The following is a 24334-nucleotide window of genomic DNA, read 5'->3' as shown; positions in this document are numbered from 1 at the left end:
GTAAAACAAAAGTTACTTTTTTGAAAGACATTCATGATGCAAAATAATTGATATAATTCAAAAACTCATCACACCTGTATGTCTGTGATTTAGATTTCTCAGAGTTCTCAGGGCATCTACGCATTCCTGACATCCTAAACATGTCTTTCCCCCTCTCATGGCATCCTATTTTCTCATAAATGTAGGACACTGAATTATTAAATAATCTTCAAGTTAAAAAAAAATATTTTTAAGACCTGACAGTATATCAGATGCTTGTTACTATGAAACACTCAAAAAGAGCACTTGCCTTCTTGCCTTGCAATAAAGATGATGCCAGCCTTGCCTGGCATCCTCTGATTCTGCAGGGAGGTGAGCAAAAGAGAGATCCAGGAAGTAAGTTCTTTTTTTTTTTTTATTTTTTTTAAGTAAGCCTGACTAGGGGAAGGAATTACCATGTCCCCATTCAAAGTCATCAGAATATCAGAGAATTTCCACCCAAACTCCCCAGCAATTTTCATCTACAAGTTGGGCCTGTGCATTTGCCCTTGAGTGCAACAGCTCTTATGATAATTCTACAGCTGGAAGCAAGACAGCTGGCTTCACTCTCACATCCTTCTTTTCAATTTTTTACATTTACATTTCAGCAATGACTGCTGACAGGCTCCCCAAGCCAAGTTCTCTTCTCTGCTTCTTATACACACATAGAGTCCCAAATCCAAGGTACAGCAAAGGACAAAGAGTCAAAGACTCTCTTAGGAGACACTGGGATCTAAATGGAAACCCAATTCCCCTCCAGCCACCCGCCCCAAATAAATATCAAAGCAACCAGAGGCACACCCGTTGGGACAAGAACTAAGGGAAAGAAAAAAAGAATAAAATGTGATAACCCCCACCCCAATAATGGTTTCAAATTCATAAGGGAATATGCCAAAAATCTCAAATGGCTATAACACCAATTGTAGAAGGTTAAAACCTATGAGAGAGGGAGAAATAAAAGCCTTGCATGTTCAGAAAAGGCCCCATCTATTTAGGGAAGTTCCAGGAAAGCTTTTTTAAGGTTGGATGAGATAGATTTTCAAATGGTGGAGATGGAGAAAGGTACAAGGCAGACAGCAGGCTGGGCACAGAGAGAGAAGGCTAAGATAGCAATGTCTGGGAGAAGTGTCCAGTTTGGCCCAGTATTGTAAAAGGAATGTGGAGGAGAGGCGTGTGGGGTAAAAGTGAAGTGTTTCAGGACTGCTTCTTACACGAGCTGGGCTGGAGGTCTAGGCACATAGATCTCAAATCTGGGTGTGCAAAGGAACCTTCTCCAAGAGCCTTATAAACAATGCTAACTTCCTGGCTTCTTGTGCAGGAATTCTGGGGAGTAGTCCAGAATTTTGTTTTTAATGAGGACTTCAGGGTGATTCCAAAGCAGGTGGCCTCTGGCACATTTTGGGAAAACCAAGCTCCCTGAGGCTCATGACTGGTGACTGGTCCTCAGACTCTTCAAGCTCTCAAACCAGCAGTGTGCAGATAACATTCTGGAGACTGAAACATGGAAGAATAACTGTCCTTTGGGGATTCAAGCTACACAAACTTCTCTTCTGCAGGTTCTGTACATATGTTCCTGAGCCTCAGTCTATGCAGTTATTTACTGCTCAGAGCCTCCACACTTTGAGTTTTATTCAGCCCCATCAGCCTCTCTGAACCCTCACTTAGCCACTGGGGTAAGAAATACCATTTTCATTCTATTTGTGAGGAAATTTAAGCTAAAAGAAATGAAGTGAATGCAGACTAGTGTCTGAAGTTAAATTCCATATTCTTTCTCTAAAAATATTTGCTGCCTCATCTCAGGCCCCCTAAATGAAAGATTGAATATCTTACTTAGGACTCTTCCAACTTATTTTCTGGTTTATTTTTAAGATCAGTTTGAAAGCATAATCTCTCTCTCTCTCTCTCTCTCTCACACACACACACACACACACACACTCTCTCTCTCTCTCTCTCCTTTCCTCCCTCTATCTCCTCTGCCCAAATCTTTAATTCTAATCGAAAATGTATTCATTTTTCGGTTCTGAGGGTACAGTCCAGTTAAAAAGACCCTACTAATACAGATTTTGCACTGTACTGAGTAATTATCATTCCTTCATCCTTTAGGAGATATAGGATAAATATGAAAGAAAACAAGGAACAGACTCCTTCCCCATTTTCTTTCCAACCTTTTATCTATCTCTAAAGTAGGAAGTTTACTGAACCACTGCCAACAATTCACTCAGCCTAATGAAGTGTATAAGTAATAGGATTAAATAATCTTAAACCATTATTACAGCGGCCTGATGCTGACATTCATCCAAACTCTGGCAAACACCAAGTGGTGAGTTCATGCTTGATTTAAAAATAAACAAACTAGGGCAGTGGGAAAGTTCTAGCATAAAGTTTCAGAGGCATGTAACCTGGAAATCTGAGACTCTCCATTCTGGTTAGGGCTGAAGCAACTTCTGTCTTATGTCTAAACTCTCCAACCAAAATTTATGCAATCCAGTATTTTCTAGGGATGTTACTCTGGGCCCTGTAGTCACATATGGTTAAACCTCTCATGTCAGTCCCAAAGAAAGCAGTTCTTTGAAGGCATCATCAAGGCTCATGGTTTCTATTCCTGCCTCTGACATTAATAAACCATATAACCTCAGGCAAATCAGTCAGCTTTCTCAGGCTTTAGGTTTTCTCAGCTATAAAATGACGTTATTGAATTTCTAAGGTTCCTCCTGGCTCTTAAAAAGCATTCTATCTCTATGACAAGAGAAAAAAGTAGAGTTTGGGATAGCAGACTGTGGCAAAAGGTATGTCTGGCTAGGTCTCTATTATTCTGGGCCATCTTCTTCCAGGTGGGAGCCTTACTACCCTTTCCAGGGAGGGCCGTATAGCCTGCAGGGATGTGGTGGGCAGTAATGAAAATCAGCAAAGGGCTAGGGGCTCTATAGGGGAAAAGGCTAAATAAAATCCATCAGCAAAGGACAGTGCAGTAACTATTCTCCCACTGAAAGTTGAGCTGTTGTATAATTACAGGGTGATGATATAAATGCCTGTTAAAGTGAGAGGTGCTTTCCAAAGCATATTCAATCCTCCAATCATTTTGCTCCTGAGTTAATTATCCCTGTAAAATTTTATAGCATTCTTCACTTAGATCATTTACCCTTTTAAAGGTTTACCTAGGTATTTTGTTTTTGTTGCTTCTTCATAAAGATTTTTTTCCCATTTTATTTTCTAAATGTAAATTTCTATTTTGATTTTGCTAGGTTACTAATAAATAATTTAGGTTTCCTTAGATTTTCTTAAATAATTATCATATAATTCATACATATTTATACACCCTAGTCTTACAATTTTGAGTGAAAAAGTCTCAGAAAAATAAGTATGATACAATACATTCATTTAAAATTAAGAAATACTATATGCAAACAACACAACATATATATTAGAGATAATATATAATAATATATATCATATATAAAGTATGATATATATAATATATATATTAGAGATAATACATAACATATACTATATATAATATATATTAGAGCTAATATATAATAATATATGATATATATTACATATTAGAGATATGCAATAAAACTGTACAGAAATGTATGTTTTATTTGTTTTTTTCTGTCTTTTCTAGGGCTGCACCTAGAACAGCACATGGAGGTTCCCAGGCTAGGGATATAATTGGAGCTGTAGCCGCCTGCCTACACCAGAGCCACAGTAACGCCAGATCTGAGCTGCATCTGTGACCCACACCACAGCTCACGGCAATGCCAGATCCTTAACCCACTGAGCGAGGCTGGGGATCGAACCTGCAACCTCATGGTTCCTAGTTGGATTCATTAACCACTGAGCCATGATGGGAACTCCCATGGATGTTAAAACAAATTTAGCATATTAGCTACCACTGTACAGGAGCCTTGAGAATGTGATTGGGGTAAGAACCTAAGAGATTTCAACTGGATTTCTAATATTTTATTTCTTAAATTGGATAATGGGTACATGGTATATCGTCTTATTATGCTTTATAACTTTGTGTCAGAAATATTATATACTTGAAATAGTATATACATAAAAGAAAAAAGTCGTATAATATATATTGTTTTTGTTTCCAAATTTCCATTACAAAGGCTAGAATGTTAAGAATAATACTAATATAATAGCAGGAATTCCGTGGATATCTAGGAAAATCTAGGAAGAGGGCTCACCATTAGTTTATTTTATCCTATTAAACTTAAATATCTTCTTTTTTTCTTCTATTTTATTTAAAGCTCATTTTAAGTTATTGCAATTATTTTCATTTTTAAAAAAGAATGTGTGATAAATTTCATTAAATGCTTTTTTGGCATCAATGGATGTTTACTAATTTTTTTAAAATTGATATTTCACTACAACTAATCATGCTAAAAGATTCCTAATAATTGTTCTAACACTGGAATCATGGAATAACCTGGATTGTTTCACTATGTGGCATTCAGTGTGCTAATATTTCAATTAAGATTTCTGCACTTATGAAAGTTCTATTAGCATAGAGTGTTCTTTGGGGGGCAACCTAGGTTAGGTATAATTAATCAGGATCAGGCTACCTTTACAAGATGATTTGGGAAGCTTATCTTCTCTTGCTAAGCTCTGAAAATTGAAATAGCACAGGAATCAGTTGTTCTTCAAAGATTTGAAAACTCCTGTTTGTAAAAGTTCTTGGTTCTTTCTCAGGTAGTAGCTCTGCATTTCATCCATGTTTATGAGGTTATTTAAGTTTTCTTCCCCTGTATTTAGATTTGCACAGAGAATAGCCTCTTTTCTATAAAATTTTAACTGTAATAATTAAATGTCCTCTACATCGATGCTGAAAGCTTCCTTTTCATTCTTAAATTTTTATAATTTTTGGTTTTCCCCTTAATTCTTGATTATCTTCACTGGATGTTCACTTTACTATGCTTTTCAAAGAATCATCTCCTGAACTTAAAAATTCTAATATTTTTCAATGCATCAAGAACTGCCTTCATTTAAACTAATCCCTTTTCCCTTTGGGTTGCTTTTGTCATTTCCAGTTTTTTAGGTTCATATATTTGCACTCTTTCTTGTTGCAATTAATGATTACCAACTTTACCTGGAATTCCACTTTGGCTGCATCTCATTCTCCTTGTCATGCAGTGTTATTACCATTACTTTCCAAGAAATTTTTTTAAACTCAAGAGTATGTTTATTGTTTATCCTTTTATGGGTTTCTTGCCTTACTGTGCTGACATGCACAACCAGTCAGCCAAAGTAGAAGCTGTCTATATTTTCCTTTTGGACTATAATATGATGCTTTTCTAAATATTCCATGATTTGGAAAGAAGATATAATCTCTTTGGTTGTATGGATTAAATCAATGATATCTAATCATATTATCCAACTTCTATAATTGGTTTGTCAGAGATTATAAGAAATATGTTAAAGTTTTATAAAGACTACGGTTTTACCATCTTCATCTCATATTTCATCAATATTTTTGTATCATATTTCAATGTAATGCTATTTAATGAAAAAAGGCTCAAGATCATTTTTCAGGAACTATGACATTTGTCAATAAAATAGTGTTCTTTGGCTTATGTGATAGTTTTGTCCTGAACTGTATTTTGTCTATTATTAATATCATAATTAATATCATAATGAGTAGGTAATTAATATTATTTTCTTTTGGTCTGAATTTGGCATTACACCTATTCCTATCTATTTTTAACTATTAGTTTTGTTGATTCATGGCTTATCATAATTTTAGTTATTCTAGATTTCCTACATACTTTTTGATTAATTTATTTGCCTGCTGGAATATTTTTGAGTCACTTTTTTTCAGAAAAGGTATGCAAGTCATATACATTCTTTTTGAGTGTTCATGGAATATTTAAAAGAAACTATTTCTGTAGGAGGCAAAGTTTGATATACTGTTACATAATAAAAGCAAGTTATTAATTAGTACAGACAGTATGATCTCATTGTGTTTGTATGTACATGTAAACATATATATAGGTATGTGGTTACATCTATAAACATATATCATATCCAGGTACACCAAAATAGAAAAAATATGTGGTAAAATGTAAACTGTTCTAATATTTAGATGGGAGAGTTATATGCCCTTTAAAAGTATTTTCTAATTTTTCTCTAGTGAGCATGTGATACTTAAAAACTGAGTTTTTTTTTAATTACTACTATAAGAAAAAAATATTCTGAGCTCATATATGGTAATAGAGAAAAAAATTAATGAGGAAAAATGAAACCTAGTAATAACAAATGAAATTTCCAATAATTTGTTGGATATGTGCAGAGTTGAACTTGAAAATCAAAGACCGGGATCAAGTCCTGGATCTGACACTCATGCTCTGTGGGACTGAGCAAGCTGATTTTTTTCTAAAACCCAAGTTATTACTATTGGAAGTAAAGGCAATAATAATTGTACCTATATTCTAAGATTTTGAGAAAGTGACCTGAGATAAACAAAAAGTGCTGTGTAAAAATTAAGGCACTAAAGAAACATTAGTTATTGCTGTGATTATTTTTAACCATAAAAATGGGCTTTTGTCTTAAAACCTGAGACATTTCGGGGAGAGCAACAAGTAAATGCTCATGGAAAGGCAGGGGCTGTGGTTTTAAGTTGGCAGAAGTTTAGCATTTTAGGCTCTGTAATACTGGAAGCCATGATTCATGTGGTCATCAATTAAAACTGTGGGACTCAAAGGCTATATAATCCCAGGGGGCTGTCAATATCCGCACATTTTTAGGAAGCTGAACTGTAGTTTCAGGGCAGCAGAATGGATCTAGTAATAAAATGCAAGTGAAAAGATCTGTTCCTTAGGCTTCGTTTTGTCTTTTTCTTTGAAAATATCAAAGCCACTATAAATGGGACCAATAATCTCCCCTCTGTCTGTTTCACAAGGTTCTAATGCGTAAGGTGCAGTAAAAGAGGCGCAGGAGCACTGTGAAATATAAGGGGCTGTACAAATGGAGGAGAAAACTATTCGTAGTAGTTAGAATGGTTAAATCTCTCAAGAGCATACTTGACAAATTTTCCTCTCTCTTGAACCATTTTTCTCTTTCCTGGGAGAGTGCTTATAGGAGGATGATGTAATTAACATTAAGAAGAAAGCGCGTGTGTGCGTGTGTGAGTGGATGGGTGGTATGTGGGAAAGAGAGAGAGAGAGGGAGAGAGAGAGAGAGAGAGAGACCCACTACTTGGGGATGAGAGAGCAGGAGGGGTATGTAATTAAGGAAAGAGGAGAGAAGTTCACCTGAATTTCTCAAGTTTAGTCTAAACTCTCAGGTCCGTTGCTAATACCCACATAAAGCACTAGCCATAACTGCTTTTAAAACATTTTATTAGGTGGAATTGAGCATATAAAAGACAACCTTCCTGCAAAGGTACAAAACCTACCTCTTAAAGTAGGTTGAAAAGTTAGAATGTTTTAACTGTAGCCATTTAGTGACACAGGGAGAAAAAAAGCTGTTAGTGTGTGAGCCACTAATGCGCAAATTCAGGAACTTTTAAGTGTTTAGTCTCATGTGAAGTTGGCCTCCTATTTCCTTAAGTCTTTTAATCACTTGGATTGTAACTGTAATAAAAATGCCTGTACCAACTTCCACTACCAGAGAGTCAGGAGCTGGATTCCATCCACTCTGAGTAAGAGCCCTGGTTTAGGGGAAGATCCTTGGCTGCCATCTCATAAACAGACTTGCTGAGCATCTCTGATGCACTGTGTCTCTAGGCCCAGACTCTTTGGCAATGCTGAGAACACAGCAATTCTTTTGTAAATCTGTACTTAGAAGCCTGTCTCATTGAGGGCAGTGGGAAGTATGGTTGCTTCCCATACCAACACAAAAATCTTAAGAAAAACATTAACCTCTTCTCATATATGTCCTCATATTCCTTCTATGACATCTATTTATTGCAGGATTTCCATAGCAACTGCAGCTATGAAATTACCCCAAACTTAGAGGATTTCTAAATTCCATCAGATTAAGCCAAAGAAAAAAAAGCAATGAAAATGTTATTAATCAGATTAAGCCCTTGTATTAGTAAATGATTTCTTCATCATGTAGAAAATATTACTCCTGTTCACTCCTTCTCTTTGAAGAATGGTTAGAAGTTAATATTTCCCTTTAATAAATGAGGATACTGGTACTCACAGATTAAATGATTTATTTCACATCATACCAGGAAAGCAAAGACTAGGACCAAGGTATGCTATTTATATCACTTTTCTTCCCAAGGAAGCTTAGTGCTCTAATTTTAATATGTTTATTTAAACAAATCCATAAGAATAATCAAAACTAAGCTTTTAAGAGATGTATCACCAAAGAAAAAAAGCATCTTAATGATTTTGCTAATTACAGAAACCCAAATTAAAAACTATTATATAATGCACCTATTCAGTTGGTTCAAAATAAATGTAAATAAACCTCTTCAATAGTGGACAGGTTATAGTTTAACATTTGGTCTCATTATTGTTGATGGTTCTCTAAAGTGAAAATATCTTTTTAAAGAAATCTAGTAAAAGCTCTTCAAATTGCCATAAATTTGGTAATATAAATCACAGAATTTATGCTAAGAAAGCAATTCAAAATAAAATTAAATAAAATTTTACTCAGTTATTTATAGGCATGTTTTTTATAATACTAAAAGATTGGAAAATATCCATTATCTGTCCAGTAGCAAATGGTTTTAAAAAGTAGTGTGTAAACTAAACATATGAAAAGCTAAAAATGGAAATTATTAACAATGAAAAGCTATATATATATATATATATATACATATATTTATATTGTCAATCAATAGAAAATACAAAAGAAAGCATGTACAAAATGATTAAAGTGAAACACAATGCCTTACTGAATCAAATTTGTTTAATCCTATGTACATGTAAGGATTAAGGATTCAAGAGGATATAGGTAAATCTGAATAATCACTGAATCAAAGATAAAGCCATAACTGGTATATTTTCTCTCCAAATTACTTAAATGTTTAATTTAAATATGATCTTCAGTTGATCAATAACCAATTGGGGCAAGAATAAATTAAATTTATGTTAGACTCGTCTCCTTTCCGAACTCAGAGCATCAAACAGGATGGTCCTTACACAGAAATAATTAACTAAGACGCTATCTTCAATATTCTGATTCCATTAATAATAATAAAAAAGGCACAGACTGAGGCCCAGGGCTTAGGTTTTCTCTGCTTTGAAAGGGATCTCTTCAGACATATTGTTTCCACTAATGGAACAGGAGGTAATTTGACTGGATGACATTGCAGGTGCTTCCTTTTCTAAGGGCTCTGGTTCAAAGGGAGATACACACAGCCCTAGGGTTCTTCTCAATACAAACTCTATCTTCAAAACAAATGTTTCATTTTATTCTTCCCGCTTCCCCAACCTCCGCACAAGAAAACCCTTTACATTTTTAGTGCGGCAGCTTATTGGACTTATAAAAGTTCAGAAGAAATTAAAATGCTAAAACATCCATCTGAGGACTTGAGGGCTGTACTGAACTCTGAAATCAATATCGAACAAGGGTTTTGGAGTAAAGCTTAACTAAATTCTGATAAGAATTAAATTACGTTTAGAGTCACCACGGATAAATCTCATTAAAGAGAAATCTTGACTAAAGTTTCTTATGAGGGAGTGAAGTCAAGAAGGATGGTAAAAATTTCCATTATTTGAATTCACCCACTTCTTCCAAGGATGTGATTAAATATGAGCCAGGTCATGTTCCTTGTCATGAACATAGTACAGTAACAGGCAACCAAAGCAGAAGGAAAATGGGTCCTAAAGAAATACCAAGATGTTACACCTGGGATGGAGACTGAAACTTAAGTCCATTATTCGAGAAACCCATAATTAGCTAGATTAAACTTTTTTTCAGTTTTACCACACACTCAGGAGAGCAAGCCAAGCATTAAAAAAAAATGGGAGAGAGGTATGTCTGAGAGGGTAAAACAATTTCCCAAGCCCAATGTATCTCACTGCACATGTAAGGCCCTCCCTTTCAGAAATGCTGAATAGGCCAGAAATCTTATCAAAATTAATCTCAGAATAACATTCATTCCACTTCCACTCCCTGAGCCAGTCAAGGATTGCTGGATTGCCTCATTTCATATTCATAGGCCTTTGGTCAAAATCCTGCAACCATCACCATTCTATATATGAGGAAACTGAGGTCAGCAAAGATCAAGTAACCTTCCCAATTTTCATGACATTTTTAGCTCATAAGAAAACTGAAGGAGGCAGCCACAGGAGCATCATTCAAATAGCAAGAATAAAAATGCAGCAAGAATAAAAATGCAGTAAAAAAAAAAGGTGGGGGAATGAAAAATAGGCACAAGAACTACAAAGCCACCTGTGGTCACTTAGTGTATGGACAAATGGCCTTAGGTGTTTCCAGAGGCTCTGCTGACATCACTGCTACAGAGCTCACTGCAATAAATAATTTCACTGTGGTCCTAGGTCATTGTGAATGACAATCCACACAGTATGTTTACAAAGGCAGGGAATTTTGTCATTTTCTTTTTCAACAAAGAAGATTTCAAAGAGTGGTATCTGAAATATTCATATTTCCTAAAAAGACAAGCTTCTGTTCACTAGACTTTCCCTGATATGTAAGTGTTCCTTCCAAATCAACAACAGACATCATTGTGTTTGGGTTTATTTTCTGGACAAGCTAAAAACTTGCAGTGTCTGCAAAACACATGGGGACTAGGAGTGTGAACAACTGAATACAGACCTAGCTCTGACACTAATGAGAGATAAGTCACTTTCCTCCTCCCTGTATCTCTGTGCTCTTACTTCTAAAGAGGGGTTAGGCAAATGATCTCAAGTTTTTGTTTCTGTTTTTTTCCAGCTCCAACATTGATGGCACTATGATGATACTATATGCAACGAAGTTGCCTTTGGCCAGGAAAATGAAATAAAATAGAACCTAAGAGATGCAAAACAATATTTAACCCTGTGCGATCTTAATCTCAAATAAATTTTATGAGATCTGTAGTACAGATTCTAGGGCTGCAATGAATAAGACCTTTCAGGTTATTGAAAAATTCTAATAAGGCCAGAAACTTCTACAGTAAACTTGAACCTTGGGGATCTGCAAGGATATGTCCAACTCCCACTACTTTGCTCTCAAGGCTTCTCTTACCTTGATGCCTGGGCACTGAGGACCAAATCATGTTTATTTCGTGGGCTTGTAAAAAAAACACTACTTCTTCTACTAACAAGTGTTACACAGAGATATAGAATCAAGTAGAAGGATAGCAAGGGAATTTACTTTAGATTAAAAAAGTTTATGTTCATTCATCAAACAGCTATATCAGAAGACAGCTTTATGTGTAGATTTAAGTAGCCTGGCAAACAGCTAAGATAATGTCACTATGAGTATTTTTAGTTACCCAGCTATGTTATTAAAATATAGTTGAGCATTTTAAAAAAAAGAAACAATTTATTTGCTCAGTAGGCATAACTATTTATTTCCCTTTAAGGTATAGATACTATAATAGAGAGTTTCTGTAATTGCATCATTGAAAACCTGCCGGGTATAATAGGTAAGAGAAATTCTAGGTAGAAAAAAAGTATTTCAAAGGACCCAGGAGTTTGAAAGAACACTCACAAGTTCCAAGGCCCTGCAATGTTTCTCTACAAATACAGAGTGAGACCTAATAATAAGAGGTGTGACTGCTACTTGGGAAATCTTCTGATGCTTCAAGGTGCTAGCTTGTACATATACGCTGATAAACCACAGGGCGATGATTTTCTCTGCAAGCCATACACCTTTTGACCTCATATGAACCGAGGACATAGGGATAAAACTTAAGATATGCCAATTACACAGGCACATTTTTTTTTTTTTTTTTTTTTGTCTTTTTGTCCTTTTAGGGCTGTACCTGTGGCATATGGAGGTTCCCAGGCTAGGGGTCGAATGGGAACTGTAGCCGCCGGCCTATGCACAACCAGGCAATGCCAGATCAGAGCCGTGTCTGCGACCTACACCACAGCTTGTGGCAAGGCCGGATCCTTAACCCACTGATCGAGGCCAGGGATCAAACCTGCAACCTCACAGTTCCCAGTTGGATTCGTTTCTGCTGTGCCATGATGGGAACTCCCAGGCACATATTTTGAAATCTGATCAGCAGCAAAGATCTGATGGTTACATTTGATCTGGAGTGACTGGCATTTTGCCAAAGAAGACATCTTTGTAAAGTACCCAAGGATCAAATCTGAACTTACAATGTAGCAGGGCTCGCAATAGGCTTTCTTCTCTACAGCATAGAAGGGCTGCCCTCGGAGCTTGTTGTTACAGATGATGCAGGTAAAACAATCTACGTGGAAGACCTGATCCATGGCAGTGCATCCTGTACCTTCCCCAACGACGTTTTCCCCACAGCGAGCACAGCGGCCTGAAAAAAAGAGGGACAGACTGCTAAGAACTCACCAAGTCCTGCTGTATAGTACAGGGAACTATATCTAGTCACCTGTGATGGAACATGATGGAGAATAATGTGAGAAAAAGAACATATAAATACATATATATATATATATATATATATATGAATGACTGGGTCACTTTGCTGTACAGTAGAAATTGACAGAACACTGTAAATCAACTATAATGGAAAAAATTAAAATCTAAAAAAAAAAAGAACACAACAAGGAACATCTTGAGTTTTTCTAAAGAAGTCAATATGGGGAGACAGCAAATATGTACTGCCAGCAGCCGCAATAAGAGCACTTCTACAGCCATCATCACCACGAGCAAGATGACCACCACAGCCACCACTATCCCCCATAAGGCCAGCATGATGGTGACTTTACCGGTCAGCTGAGGAGCTAACCCTCCCAGCCAAGGTGCCACAGAAAGTGACCCAGTAGAACCCAGGTCTCCTGCATTGGAGGCCAGTGCTCTGCCTCTAATGTCACATACAAGTATAAGAAAAACTTGACCCAGGATAATAGGAGTGATAGGCAAAGTCTAGGAAAGTCTTTCTCCCTGGAGACACTCTGTGTCCAATTAGACTGGGAGGGAGCTGGGTTCACACTCAAAATTCAACTCCTTTCATAAAAGCCTGGGTTGCAACTTCCTGCATCCAGCCCTCAGTGACAGGCAGAGAAAAAGGTAGTCCCTTTTATTTCCAGGCAGTGCTGACTGCTAAAAAGTTCTTTCCTGTACTGAGCCCAGATGCTTCCTCATTCTGTTACCCAGTAGTCCCAGTGCTGTCTTTTGGGGCCTCAGGAAATAAGTCTCATCTTTTATACCTGATACTCTTTAAGACATTACAACTCAGCACTGCCTCCAGGTCTGTTCCTACTTTGAATTATCTCTAAATGGTGCCACTATTCCACATACTGTAGCATTTTGAGACCCTCACGTCTTTGGTTGTCACTGTCCAGCCCAGGGTTCTATAAACTTACAGCATCATGAAATTGATTCATGGGGGCTCTGACCACATATAGACATTATGTTTAGGTTAAAAAGATTGCATTAAGTTTTGAACAATAACATTAAAATGTAATGCAAGAGAAAACATTGATGTCAGTGAGAGGCATTGTGCTGGCTGCAGTCTGTATCCATAGCTGGTTTCACTGTGGGAGTCTTGAGCCAGAGTTCACAGTCACATTCAGTTTCCCTTCTTATTTTTTATTTCTACAAATGTAAAAAGGCTTAACAAGTAATTATAGGTCCCTGGGAACATCAGCAAGAATCAGTGAGATTTAACAGATAAGCTATAGCAAACCTAATGCTTCATATAGATCAGGCATTTTCTAGATGCTTCATGTATATTAATGCATTACACATACTTAACAACCTATGGCAAGGGACTATTATCATCTCTGCTATACAGAGGAGGAAACTGGGTTATAAAAGTGGTTTGTTACCTTTTAACACAAGCAGTCTAGTCCCAGGGTCAATGGTCCTAACCAGTCTGCTAACTTGCCTCTGTGCTGCTTCTGTGCTTCAGGATTGAACACAGAGCTGACACTATGGAAAGATTTCTCACTAAAGACTGCTTTCAGCACTCCATCATATTGGATTGACAACCATTTCACACCTAAAGGTGTGTGGGGCGGAGGAACTTTAAATGTTTCAACATGGAGAAAAGAGGAAAATATATTTCTAAACTTCTTTGGTTGCACTAGCCCTGGAAAGCATTTCTTTATATTTGTCACAGGATTTGAATGCATCTTTAAAATATACCTCAAACTATAGAACATTTCCCCCCTAAAGAATAAGCAATATCAAGTGCTTAAAAAAAGTTAAAAAACTCTTGGAAACTGAGCTGCCTCCACCATAGTTGACATTTTTATGAAGTCTTAATAGCATATTCTTGACATTTGATAAACTTTTATATAATGTTTGTAATAAACTATATGGCTTGATTTATAAACTTCTATCTAAGAATGAACTTGTATTTGCTTTTTTATCATATGAAATGTGTAACCTTACAAAGATGCTTTTAAAATTTTGGACTTTCATTGTCTTTAGTAAGAAAATTGAGTTTTTTGCATGGCACTATTTTTGTGATTATTTAGAAAAAAAGTAATTAGTTTACTATACTATGTTGTAAAATGGTGCTAAAATTCTAAGAGCTTCATGCTACTATCTGACAACATTTCATTACAGAAAATATGTTTGAGATTACAGGCAAATAGATCACCAGTCCATAAAATATAATTAAAAAAATTATATCATCATAACATTCAAAAATTTCTTTTTCAACTGCTTGTGCAAAATAATCACATTCATCCCAGTGTATACAGATTCATTTCCAATATTTATATTGGAATTGCGTTCACTAAAATTTACATTTGTAATATTAATCTGAAGTGGTATTTATGGTATTATCTTTATTACTGTTTTTTTTCCACTTTCAAAGACTCATTCAAATCACTGATCTATTTTGGTGAACTGAAGAAAGAGTGTAATACAATAGTAATAATAAAAATGTAGGTTTAACAGCAGCAGGAAAAAAAACATACCAATGACATGAAAATACTGAGCTGAATGGCACTGTTACTTAACATCTGTTAAACAACACCGATCAACACAGGTTTTGTGGTCCATGTGCAATCTTTAAGAATGTGATGATTCATTAAGAGCATATTGAATTTCTATGAATGTTGTCATTTTACATTTCAGATGTGTTAAAAGCAAGTCAAGAAAATAATTGTTTATTACTTTTTCCTTTTCTAGACTCCTTGATACTCCTTCAGGGACTACCAGTGATCTCTGGACCACACTTTGGAAAAAAATTGTTCTGGCCAAATGTTATTGACTATTGGTCATGGTGGCCTGTGATGGAGGTAGAGGCAGCAATTAAGATTCCAGACCATGGCTGCCCAAAGTGTAATATTGGGATTCCAAGAGCCTGAGCCTACATGGTTTATGGAGAGTTTGAGGGCTACCCATGAGGATCTAGGAGGAAATTTCAGTCACTAATTAAAGGGAAAGGTCAGAGCAGAGCCCTAAAAGTCAGGATGAAAAGCTAAGCTTTGGGATTCTCACTGTATTCAACAGGCATTCCCCGGGTATATACTCTTTGCCCAGTACGATAATCTGTATGGTACAATGGCAGTGCCTTTTGAATTAATCATGAGGCTATATACATCCTACGTAACAAAACACGGTATCATCTGAGAAAGTGCTATGGAGATGTGGGAGGAAAATCACACCTGAGAAGGCTCAGAAAAGGTTTCTTGGAGAAAGAAGCAGTTAAGACCAACCTTAAAGGATGTAATTTTGACAGGTGGGGATGGAAGAGAGAAAAACATTCTAGTTTTTCCACCGAAGGAATGAGTAGCTGGGCTTACTGGATCCAAAAACTCTGCAGTGACTTGGTGGCAGCACAACAAGGTTTTGTCCTCTCAGCTGTGAAAGCAGATGCACTGTATTCTGAAGGAACAATCTTCTCCTTTATATGTTGGAGAATATTCTTCCAGAATGGGTCAGGCTAATATGCTAGACCCAGACATGACCAGCTCTACTGCCTCCCGTACTTTTCCTATTCTTGGGAGAAATCGGGGACACCAGGCTGGAGGGCAGTCAGTCTGGCACCTTTAAAATCACAAGCTCAAAAAAAGAGCGAAGAACAAAAATTAAAAATAGCCCTACGCATCAGCAGGACAGAAAAGGTGCCCAAATGTTCCATTTTCACATTAACAAAAATTTACACACTATGTCTGTTAGGGAGGCATTCACAATGGAAAAAAAGTTACTCAAGCACAGTGCATCCTTGCCCCTAGAGGGGCCCATGCTACATATCATTAAAAGCATCCCACAATCTTACTGCCCATTTGAAGACAAGTATCTGAGCACTTTTAAACAAGAAAAACCAGGTGGATGGTACCAGACTTGAAGGCATCAGAGCATGAAGGAAACAAAGTTGATTAGGGGCCAGCAGAAAGCTCTGGGTCAAGTTTAGACCCATGGTTGGTATGAGGAGCTTGTTGGCAATACTTAGCACACTAATTTTAAAAAGTCCAATGACAGAGGGTTAGACAGCCTGGGGAGATTTTTGTCAGTGAATTGAGATAACTGAACCAAAAAAAAAAAAAGCTTGCCCACGTATTTTTTTGTTTATATATATATATTGCTTTATATCAACTGTGGATATAAATTGTGGATTCTTCTCACCCTTCCCCCTCCTCCCCCACTCCCTCAAACATCGCAACCTCTGCAATGTCTCTGAAATGCTTCCTTCCTGCTCATGCCTGCTACCCACATTGGGCTTATTATCTTTCCTAGGCCATTGCAATGGCTTCCTGATTGTTCTGCTAGGTCTGACTTACTTCCTCTTACAAACAGAAAGGCTTTATGGTAGTCCAACTACTTGAGCTAAGTCTGGAAGGTTATATAGTTTTTGAACAAGTCATTTTAGGAATGGCATGGGTGAAGATTACACGAAAATCAACAAGTTAGGCAAGGAAGGTAGTGAGACATGGGTTTTCATATTTAATGCTTCCAGCTTTCTCTTTTTTGTAACTTGAATTTATTTCCTTTATAATACGCAAAGAAGATTTCATTTAAAAATTTACATTTACGCAAACATGAAGCCAGGTCACATTTGTCTTCATATCCTCCTTGCTTAAGTCCTAATTTTGCCCCAAATAAAACTGAACTTTCAGCTTTCAGGTTGTGCATTTTTTTAAGCTGACACTTATATGTTAGAATCATCTGGGGAATTAAAAAAAAAAAAAAAAAAAGAAAAAAAAAAAAAGGACTGATGCCTGGGTCCCAGCTCCAGAAATTCTGATTTTGTTTCTGAGGTCGATGCCTTAGGACTGGAATGTTTAAAAGCTCTCCAGATGATTGCAATATTCAGCCAAGTTAAGCCACTGTTCCAAGGTTGCCTATTTCTGAAATGCTTGTCAGGATAAAAGCTGACATGTATTGTCCAAACAGATTTCATGTTGCATGTAAAACAGGGGACAGACTGTTAACAATGAAGTTGGCTGAAAAAGAGAAATTTCTGTGGCATCATAATATATGTTTCTTCTCACCATCAAGAGTGATTTCCCTAATGCTGTCTCTTGATGTTTTAGTTTGAAGAGTTTTCAGTGGCTTTCCACTCGTTGATAACATACATGAACAGAAGAATTGGCTATTTTCTCAAAAGCACTTGCCAGCATTGAACCATAGAAAGTAGTTCACATATATTAACTACAAGCACTCCGATAAAATAGGCTTCTTTTGCGTCATAAATAAATTTATTACATGGTGCTGCTATATGGCCTTAGACAATACAGAACACACAAATACTGTCAACCGAGAGCTATTTAAGGTATGACATTGATAGGGATGGAGGAGGATAGTTATGCTGGTAGCTATAAAAGTCCCAACAAGGGACCACAGAGGGGGAAAACCAGGGAACTCTGGAAAACCACTGTTCAAGAAATCCATCAGAACAAGGTAGTGGAGGCATGAGATATGCCTCAGGTCATTGGGTGCAGGGTGGAGTGAATCCTGGATTCTGGTTCAGACAAAGAGCAAGAGTTTTAAGGACCACCCTTCTACTGATTGAATAAGCACCATGACAGTCCTAGTTTGACCTTACAGGGTCAAATACTCTCTTAGCGGATACTTAGAAGGAGCTACTACTCAAGAAAGCAGAAGAGTCAGTCTTTTCCCATCAACACTCCCCTTGTATTATAAAACTGTAGCCAACCTGATTCTTGCGGCAGAGCCTCCTTGCCTGCCCACTTGCATCTCCCAAAAGCATCCTATCTTAATAAAATCTATTTCTTGCCTATCACTTTCTCTTGCTGAATTCTTTCTGTGCTAAGGCACAAAGAACCTGTGTTACAGACACCAGGTGAGTGATTCTAATTTAAAAACCGTGGGTTCAAGTCCCAATCTGGGTGTAGGATGGGTTCGAGTCCCAATCTGGGTTCTGGCTAGGTTCAAGTCAATAAATGCCGTCAATTTCAATATCGCATAGTATATATCATATATCAAATCAAGTTATTCTTGGACTCTGCCTTTAAATAATGTAGCAATATTCAGTCTCCTATCATTAGTGCTATTTAGCTCTGTGAATCCTAGAATCCTTATCATATATTAAAAGCTGGAGTGTAGGACACATCCAATTTTGTCACTGCTTGTGTGTATATAATTGTATCATACTATTTTACCGCTATTGCTTACATGGTCCTTGCAGAGATAATTGCAGATTCAATGGGCACATGGATGGAAGGAGATGTAGGGGGCAGAGAGCTGTTACCCTCTCTTTCTTTTCCCTATTCTCTCTCTCTCATGCACACATGTGAACAGACAACAAGAGGAGGAGCAATGACTACGACAGCACTACAACCAGTGGTAAACATAGGAAACAGACCAAATAAATAAGAAGCATTTTAGTAAGAAATTAGGCTAAGTTACAAAAAAACAAAATGAAAATACCCCTGAAACTGTCATAGAGAATGATTTGGGAATGGGTGGACAAAAGCCTCGGCAACAAAACTGATGAGATGGAATGAGAACTGAGTGACCTAGTGTAAAAAAATTCATTATGAAGTCTAACCACGAGGTGGTTTATTTATAGATATGTATTTGCTTCAGGTAAACCTTCAGGTAAGGAGGTAAGCTAGAAGGGGAATCTCACATAGGGGTGCAAAAGCAAGTATGTTTCACTGATTTAAATATATACTGCATTGTGAAGATGCATAACAAAATCATAAAAGAAAATTACTGAATTTTTTCCTCTGTGCCAGACATTGCCCTAAGCATGCTACTTGTAGACTCTAATTTAATCCCATCAACTCTTATCTATCCTTACTAGATAGATAAGAATTTTGAGGTTAAGTCACTTGGCCAACATCTTAGAGCTGGGATTGGAATCAGGTCAGACTTCTAAAGCCTATCCTCTTCTTCTTCTTCTTTTTTCTCTTTTTTTCTCTTTTTAGGACCGCACCTGCAGCATATGGAGGTTCCCAGGCTAGGGGTCTAATCGGAGCTGTAGCCACTGGCCAACACCACAGCCACAGCAACGCCAGATCCGAGCTGCATCTGTGACCTACACCACAGCTCACGGCAATGCCAGATCCTTAACCCTCTGAGCAAGGCCAGGGATTGAACCCGCAACCTCATGGTTCCTAGTCAGATTTGTTTCCACTGCACCACAATGGGAACTCTTAAAGCCTATCTTCTTAATCAGCACCAGGTTGTCTATAAATACACTTCATTATTCAATCATAACTGTGATGTTTTCAGCATTGCTGAGGAGTGGAGCCCATTCCCACTCCCAGAGAAAGAAGAGCCAGTGCAACATTACTTCTCTAACCCCCTTGGTCTCAGGAGAGCTCAGTCAAGTGTCAGGATTGGCTATAGGTGGGAAAATAAGTACAGGTAAGGGTCCTTCAGAGAAGAGCTTAAAATGTTGAGCCTCAAACTCTGGCTTCCCACCAGGAAAGCTTTTAAAATAATACTGAAGACCATGTTCCACTAGCAGATTCTGATTTACTTTCTCTCAGGTGGGGCCCTGAAATCCAGATGCTAATGTGCAGTGGGGCTGGGAACCATGTGTTTATGTGTTTATCTGTCCTAGAGTACTCTTAGAAAGCAGTGATGTTTGGGACCAGAAGTCCTGGCCCCAAGGACCAGGAAATTGTACTTTATTTGGCTGACAGAGGGAGTGAGTCGGGCACCATACACCCTGCTCCTAACCTTCACTAAACTAAACTTCTTAGGAAGAACAGCACAAACATAACCAAAAATCAGACAACAGCAACAAAAGCAGAAAAAACAACATTGCTTTGCAGTTTGGGATATAACACATGGTGCTCTTTGAATAAAATTACATATTAGATGATATCAGGCAATCAGACAGAACTGAGAGCCAGTATTACTCATGAGCTATGGAAGCCTGGACAAATTTCCTGAATTTTCTGAGCCTAAAGTCCCTTGTTTTCAAAACAAGTAGTTGAGTCATCTATCCAATTATTTTTTAAACCCCTCAACAAACATACTTACTGAGTCTCTATTTTGCATTGAGTCCTGTGCACAGTGGTAACCTTTTTTTTCCAGTCTCTGTAAAAAATCCATGATGATGACTGCCTTGAAGCCCTGGCCACAAAGGACAATGATAGGAACAGTCATCATTAGGAGCAATGATACAATAGCACTAGAACCAGCAGGTCCTGCTTCTTTCTCCCTCCAACTATAGGAGGTAGAAGACAACGTGAAAATGAAGAGCTTATTTTATTTAGGACCAGACATGTACGCTCCGGACCCTCCTCTAAAGATTGTGGTCAGGGGAGTTCCCATCGGGGCGCAGCGGAAACAAATCCAACTAGGAATCATGAGGTTGTGAGTTCGATCCCTGGCCTCACTCGGTGGGTTAAGGATCTGGCGTTGTTGTGAGCTTCAGTGTAGTTCGCAGACATGGCTTGGATCTGGCGTTGCTGTGGCTGTGGTGTAGGCTGGCAACTGTAGGTAGCTGTGATTAGACCCCTAGCCTGGGAACCTCCATATGCCTCAGGTGCTGCCGTAAAAAGCAAAAAAAAAAAAAAAAAAAAAAGAAAAGATTGTGGTCAGTGTGAGGGAAAGAGGCAGCTGTGTCGTTGAAGCAGTTATGTAAGATTTATTTTCACCAATGGGTACTAATAGAATTCAGTGCTGAAAATTCAATCCTGATCCTGAAACAATTTGTAGACCCCAGAGCAATGATAATCAGGATTTATTCAGCACTTATTATCTGCGAAGCACTGTTTTAAGTATTTAAATATATTACCTCAAGTAATCCTTCCAACAATCTGATGACGTAGGTCCTCTCATTATCTTCATCATAGCTAAAGAAATGGCAGCCTGCAGATTAGGTAACTTGCCCAAGACCACAGAGTTAACTATTGAAGCTGCAATTAGGGGCCAGGCAGTCCAGCCTTAAAGCCCACTTAACCTGTCCTCTAACTTTAGAATTCCAAAATCCTTAAAAAACATCCGGCCTGACAGGAAACTTGCACAAACCTTACAACATCCCTAATAGGAATATTAGTATCTGTTTTGGCTAAAGCAAGATTTCGAGTTAATTTTTACACATAGACATTTTCATAATCTGGCTATTAATTTTTAATCTATTCTTCTATATTTAAAATTTGTTTCATGATGGATCTGTTAACAGGAAAAACAATGTTTACTAGTACTAGTAACTGCTACTGTGGTGATTTTTGACATATGATTAAAATGTGCTCTTTGGTAACTCTCATGGGAACTTCTGTTTCCCTCAGTCTCCACTTAAAGTTGAAAAAACTTTAAATTTGCCCAGTTGCTTTTAGTTTTATTGCTGGGAAATCTCCAAACATATTCTGGTTATTTAAGAGCAACCCTAACACTGGGTTTTCCTGAATTGTATTTCAAATCCACAGTCTTCTCCTTATAATAGTAACAAGTGCACCTTATATTTAACGTTGCCTTATAATAGTAAATGTGTTTTCCCATCTGATACTGCCAAAAGCGCAGAATGAAAATTATAACATTAGTTCTTTTAAATTTCTAATAGATGAAAACTGAGTAATCCTGCAAGTTCACATAAAACTTCGTTTCCATGTTCTCATTTGAATCTTAACAATAACTAAAAGCCACGTAAGACAATTATCCTCTTTTAGAAAATGTGTTAACCTAGGAATAACCTTGTGCATGACTTGAGAGGTAGATAATGGAGAAGTTGGAAATCAAGTTCAGTTCATTTGACCCCATGTCTAGAGATCTTTGAACTGGACCACATTTCCTGTATGCATGGTGCTGGACCCAGAGATGATGATCTTCTTGCTTGATACTATGTCCCAGGGAAGCCAATCAGTCTTCCTGGGTTTTGATTTTTCTACTTGGTGCTGAAATGCCCATAACATATTTTAGGACTTTTAAAAGTCCTAAAATGTAAGAGCATGTGAAAACTTAGAAAACATCCCGTCTAATTTCTTTTAGAGAGGAAAACACAAAGGCTCAGATAGAGGCAGTGCCTTGATTAAGATCCTACAGGAAGCTAACAGCAGAAATGACACCTCAATTAAGGCCTTTAAGCTCTCAGTACAGCACACTTTCAGCTGCACAAAAGCATTCTCCACTTTCTACTTCAAATATTAGTTTCATTCCACTAGTAGGCGCTGTTGCCTGAGCATAAAGAATTTCTCCCTCCACATAAGGTAACGTTTCATTGTAAATGGAAGTATTGTGTGGGAATCTGCAGCCCACATAGATGACTCCTACATGATTCCAGAGCAAGGATAACTCCATTATCCTTCGAACCAGCACAACCACTCTGTTTCTGTCTGAAACACCTGGTATACTTTGGATTTGTACATCTGTATGTTCTAAAAATGGAAAATATGGCAGCAGGATGTAGAGTACTAGGTTTTGCAGAAGAATCTTGGGATCGGTGAAGGCCAGGCTCTGGTTTCTGTTTGACCATAGCTGGTCTGAACTGATTTGTTTTGTAAACTGGAGTTACATTCAATATTCATTTGCAGGTTTGTTAATAATAATAAATAACATATTATTATTCTTTTAAAGAATAAAAAAACACTTGAGTGGAATAAGTAGCAGATTTGTGGTGAGAAAAATTGGATTCTAGTCCTAGTTCTACCAGTGTGTGTGTGTGTGTGTGTGTGTGTGTGTGTGTGTGTGTGTGTGTTAGAGAAAATTTGGGCAAGCAATGAGGTGACTCAAAGTGTTACTGGGGAGCAACTAGGTTACTCAAAGTGTTACATATATTTTATATAAATAAAATTATAAACAACAATAAATGTAAGGAATTCCATAAGATATATCACTGTAAAATAAATTTCTATGAATATTAATACAAATAATGTGCACAACTGAGTAGAAAATATTTATGTATCTGGAGCTTGAATCCAGAGATCACATTCTAAGGAATTCCTATGCAAAAGTCACAAGATGGAATGCGGTACTGGATGTGAGTGGATAGATTTTGAGGATCTAAGCTTCTTGGCAATGCTGGCAGTGCCATTTATCTTCTCAGTAGAGTGGGCAGATGGATGCCATGAATATTTGACACATGATGCTACATCAGGGCTCAGAAGGAGACCCAGGCATGGAGTCTTAGACCTCAGGCCATCTTCGCCCTTGCGTGTCTGTAAAATGCTCATTGCTAAACTGCAGTCAGCATGGATTCCATCTCTGGCACTTGCATAGCAACACAGCTCTCTGAGTGCTGAAGTGACATCGTGGGAACAGTTATTAATAACTGTATGTATGCACACAGTATGTGGAAATATGCAAGTTTGAAAGTGATTAGCGCATTACTTTTAAGTAATATTTCCCACCAGGACTATGCTCCTGGAAAAATTCCTCTCTCAAAAATCTTGCACAATTGTCTGCTATCACTTACCAGAATGTTTGGGATAAAAAAAAAATGGTGTCAATTTTAAGGAAACACACTTCTCAATTTTCTTTGTTAACATCTGAATAAAACATGAGAAGGTTCCTACTTTTTCCCTCTCCCCTTTCATTCAGAGAGTAAGTCTCTCCACAGTCTTGCTTTGTGTGAGAGAGGAAAGTCACCCTTCTTTGCAACCTCCAGAATAGCACGATCACTGGGTTTACAGATAGAAAAGTTTAGATTCCATTCTAATAAACTCTACTATTATCATTTCAGAAGTATAGTGGAATGTTTAATAAATAAAAAAAAAAACAGCAAGGAATTACATTTCTACTTGTAGATACTAATAGTTCTGTGAGATCATGAGAGAGCAGCACAAAAAAGGCACAGAAAGTCCTAAAGGAAGTATTTAGTTGGGATTGAAGGAACCCTTTCTGGACCATATGAGAGTTTAAGAAAAAAATGGAACATTTCCTT

The 24334-nt window shown here is 37.4% G+C and overlaps 1 protein-coding gene across 6 annotated transcripts in view; it reads right to left on the bottom strand.

Moving 5' to 3' along the window:
- Positions 1–24334, bottom strand: part of LPP (LIM domain containing preferred translocation partner in lipoma) — a 696555-nt gene that overhangs the window by 108267 nt on the left and 563954 nt on the right. For all 6 annotated transcript variants that reach the window (XM_021071250.1, XM_021071246.1, XM_021071248.1 and 3 more), the window contains one exon: positions 12258–12427. In XM_021071250.1, the coding sequence (XP_020926909.1) occupies positions 12258–12427 (170 nt within the window). The remainder of the gene's footprint in view (positions 1–12257; positions 12428–24334) is intronic.

This window comes from Sus scrofa, chromosome 13, assembly GCF_000003025.6.
Source record: "Sus scrofa isolate TJ Tabasco breed Duroc chromosome 13, Sscrofa11.1, whole genome shotgun sequence".
In the NCBI taxonomy this organism is placed as follows: domain Eukaryota; kingdom Metazoa; phylum Chordata; class Mammalia; order Artiodactyla; family Suidae; genus Sus; species Sus scrofa.
The sequence above is the reverse complement of the archived record's forward strand: the minus strand, read 5'-3'. Positions and strand labels throughout refer to the sequence as shown.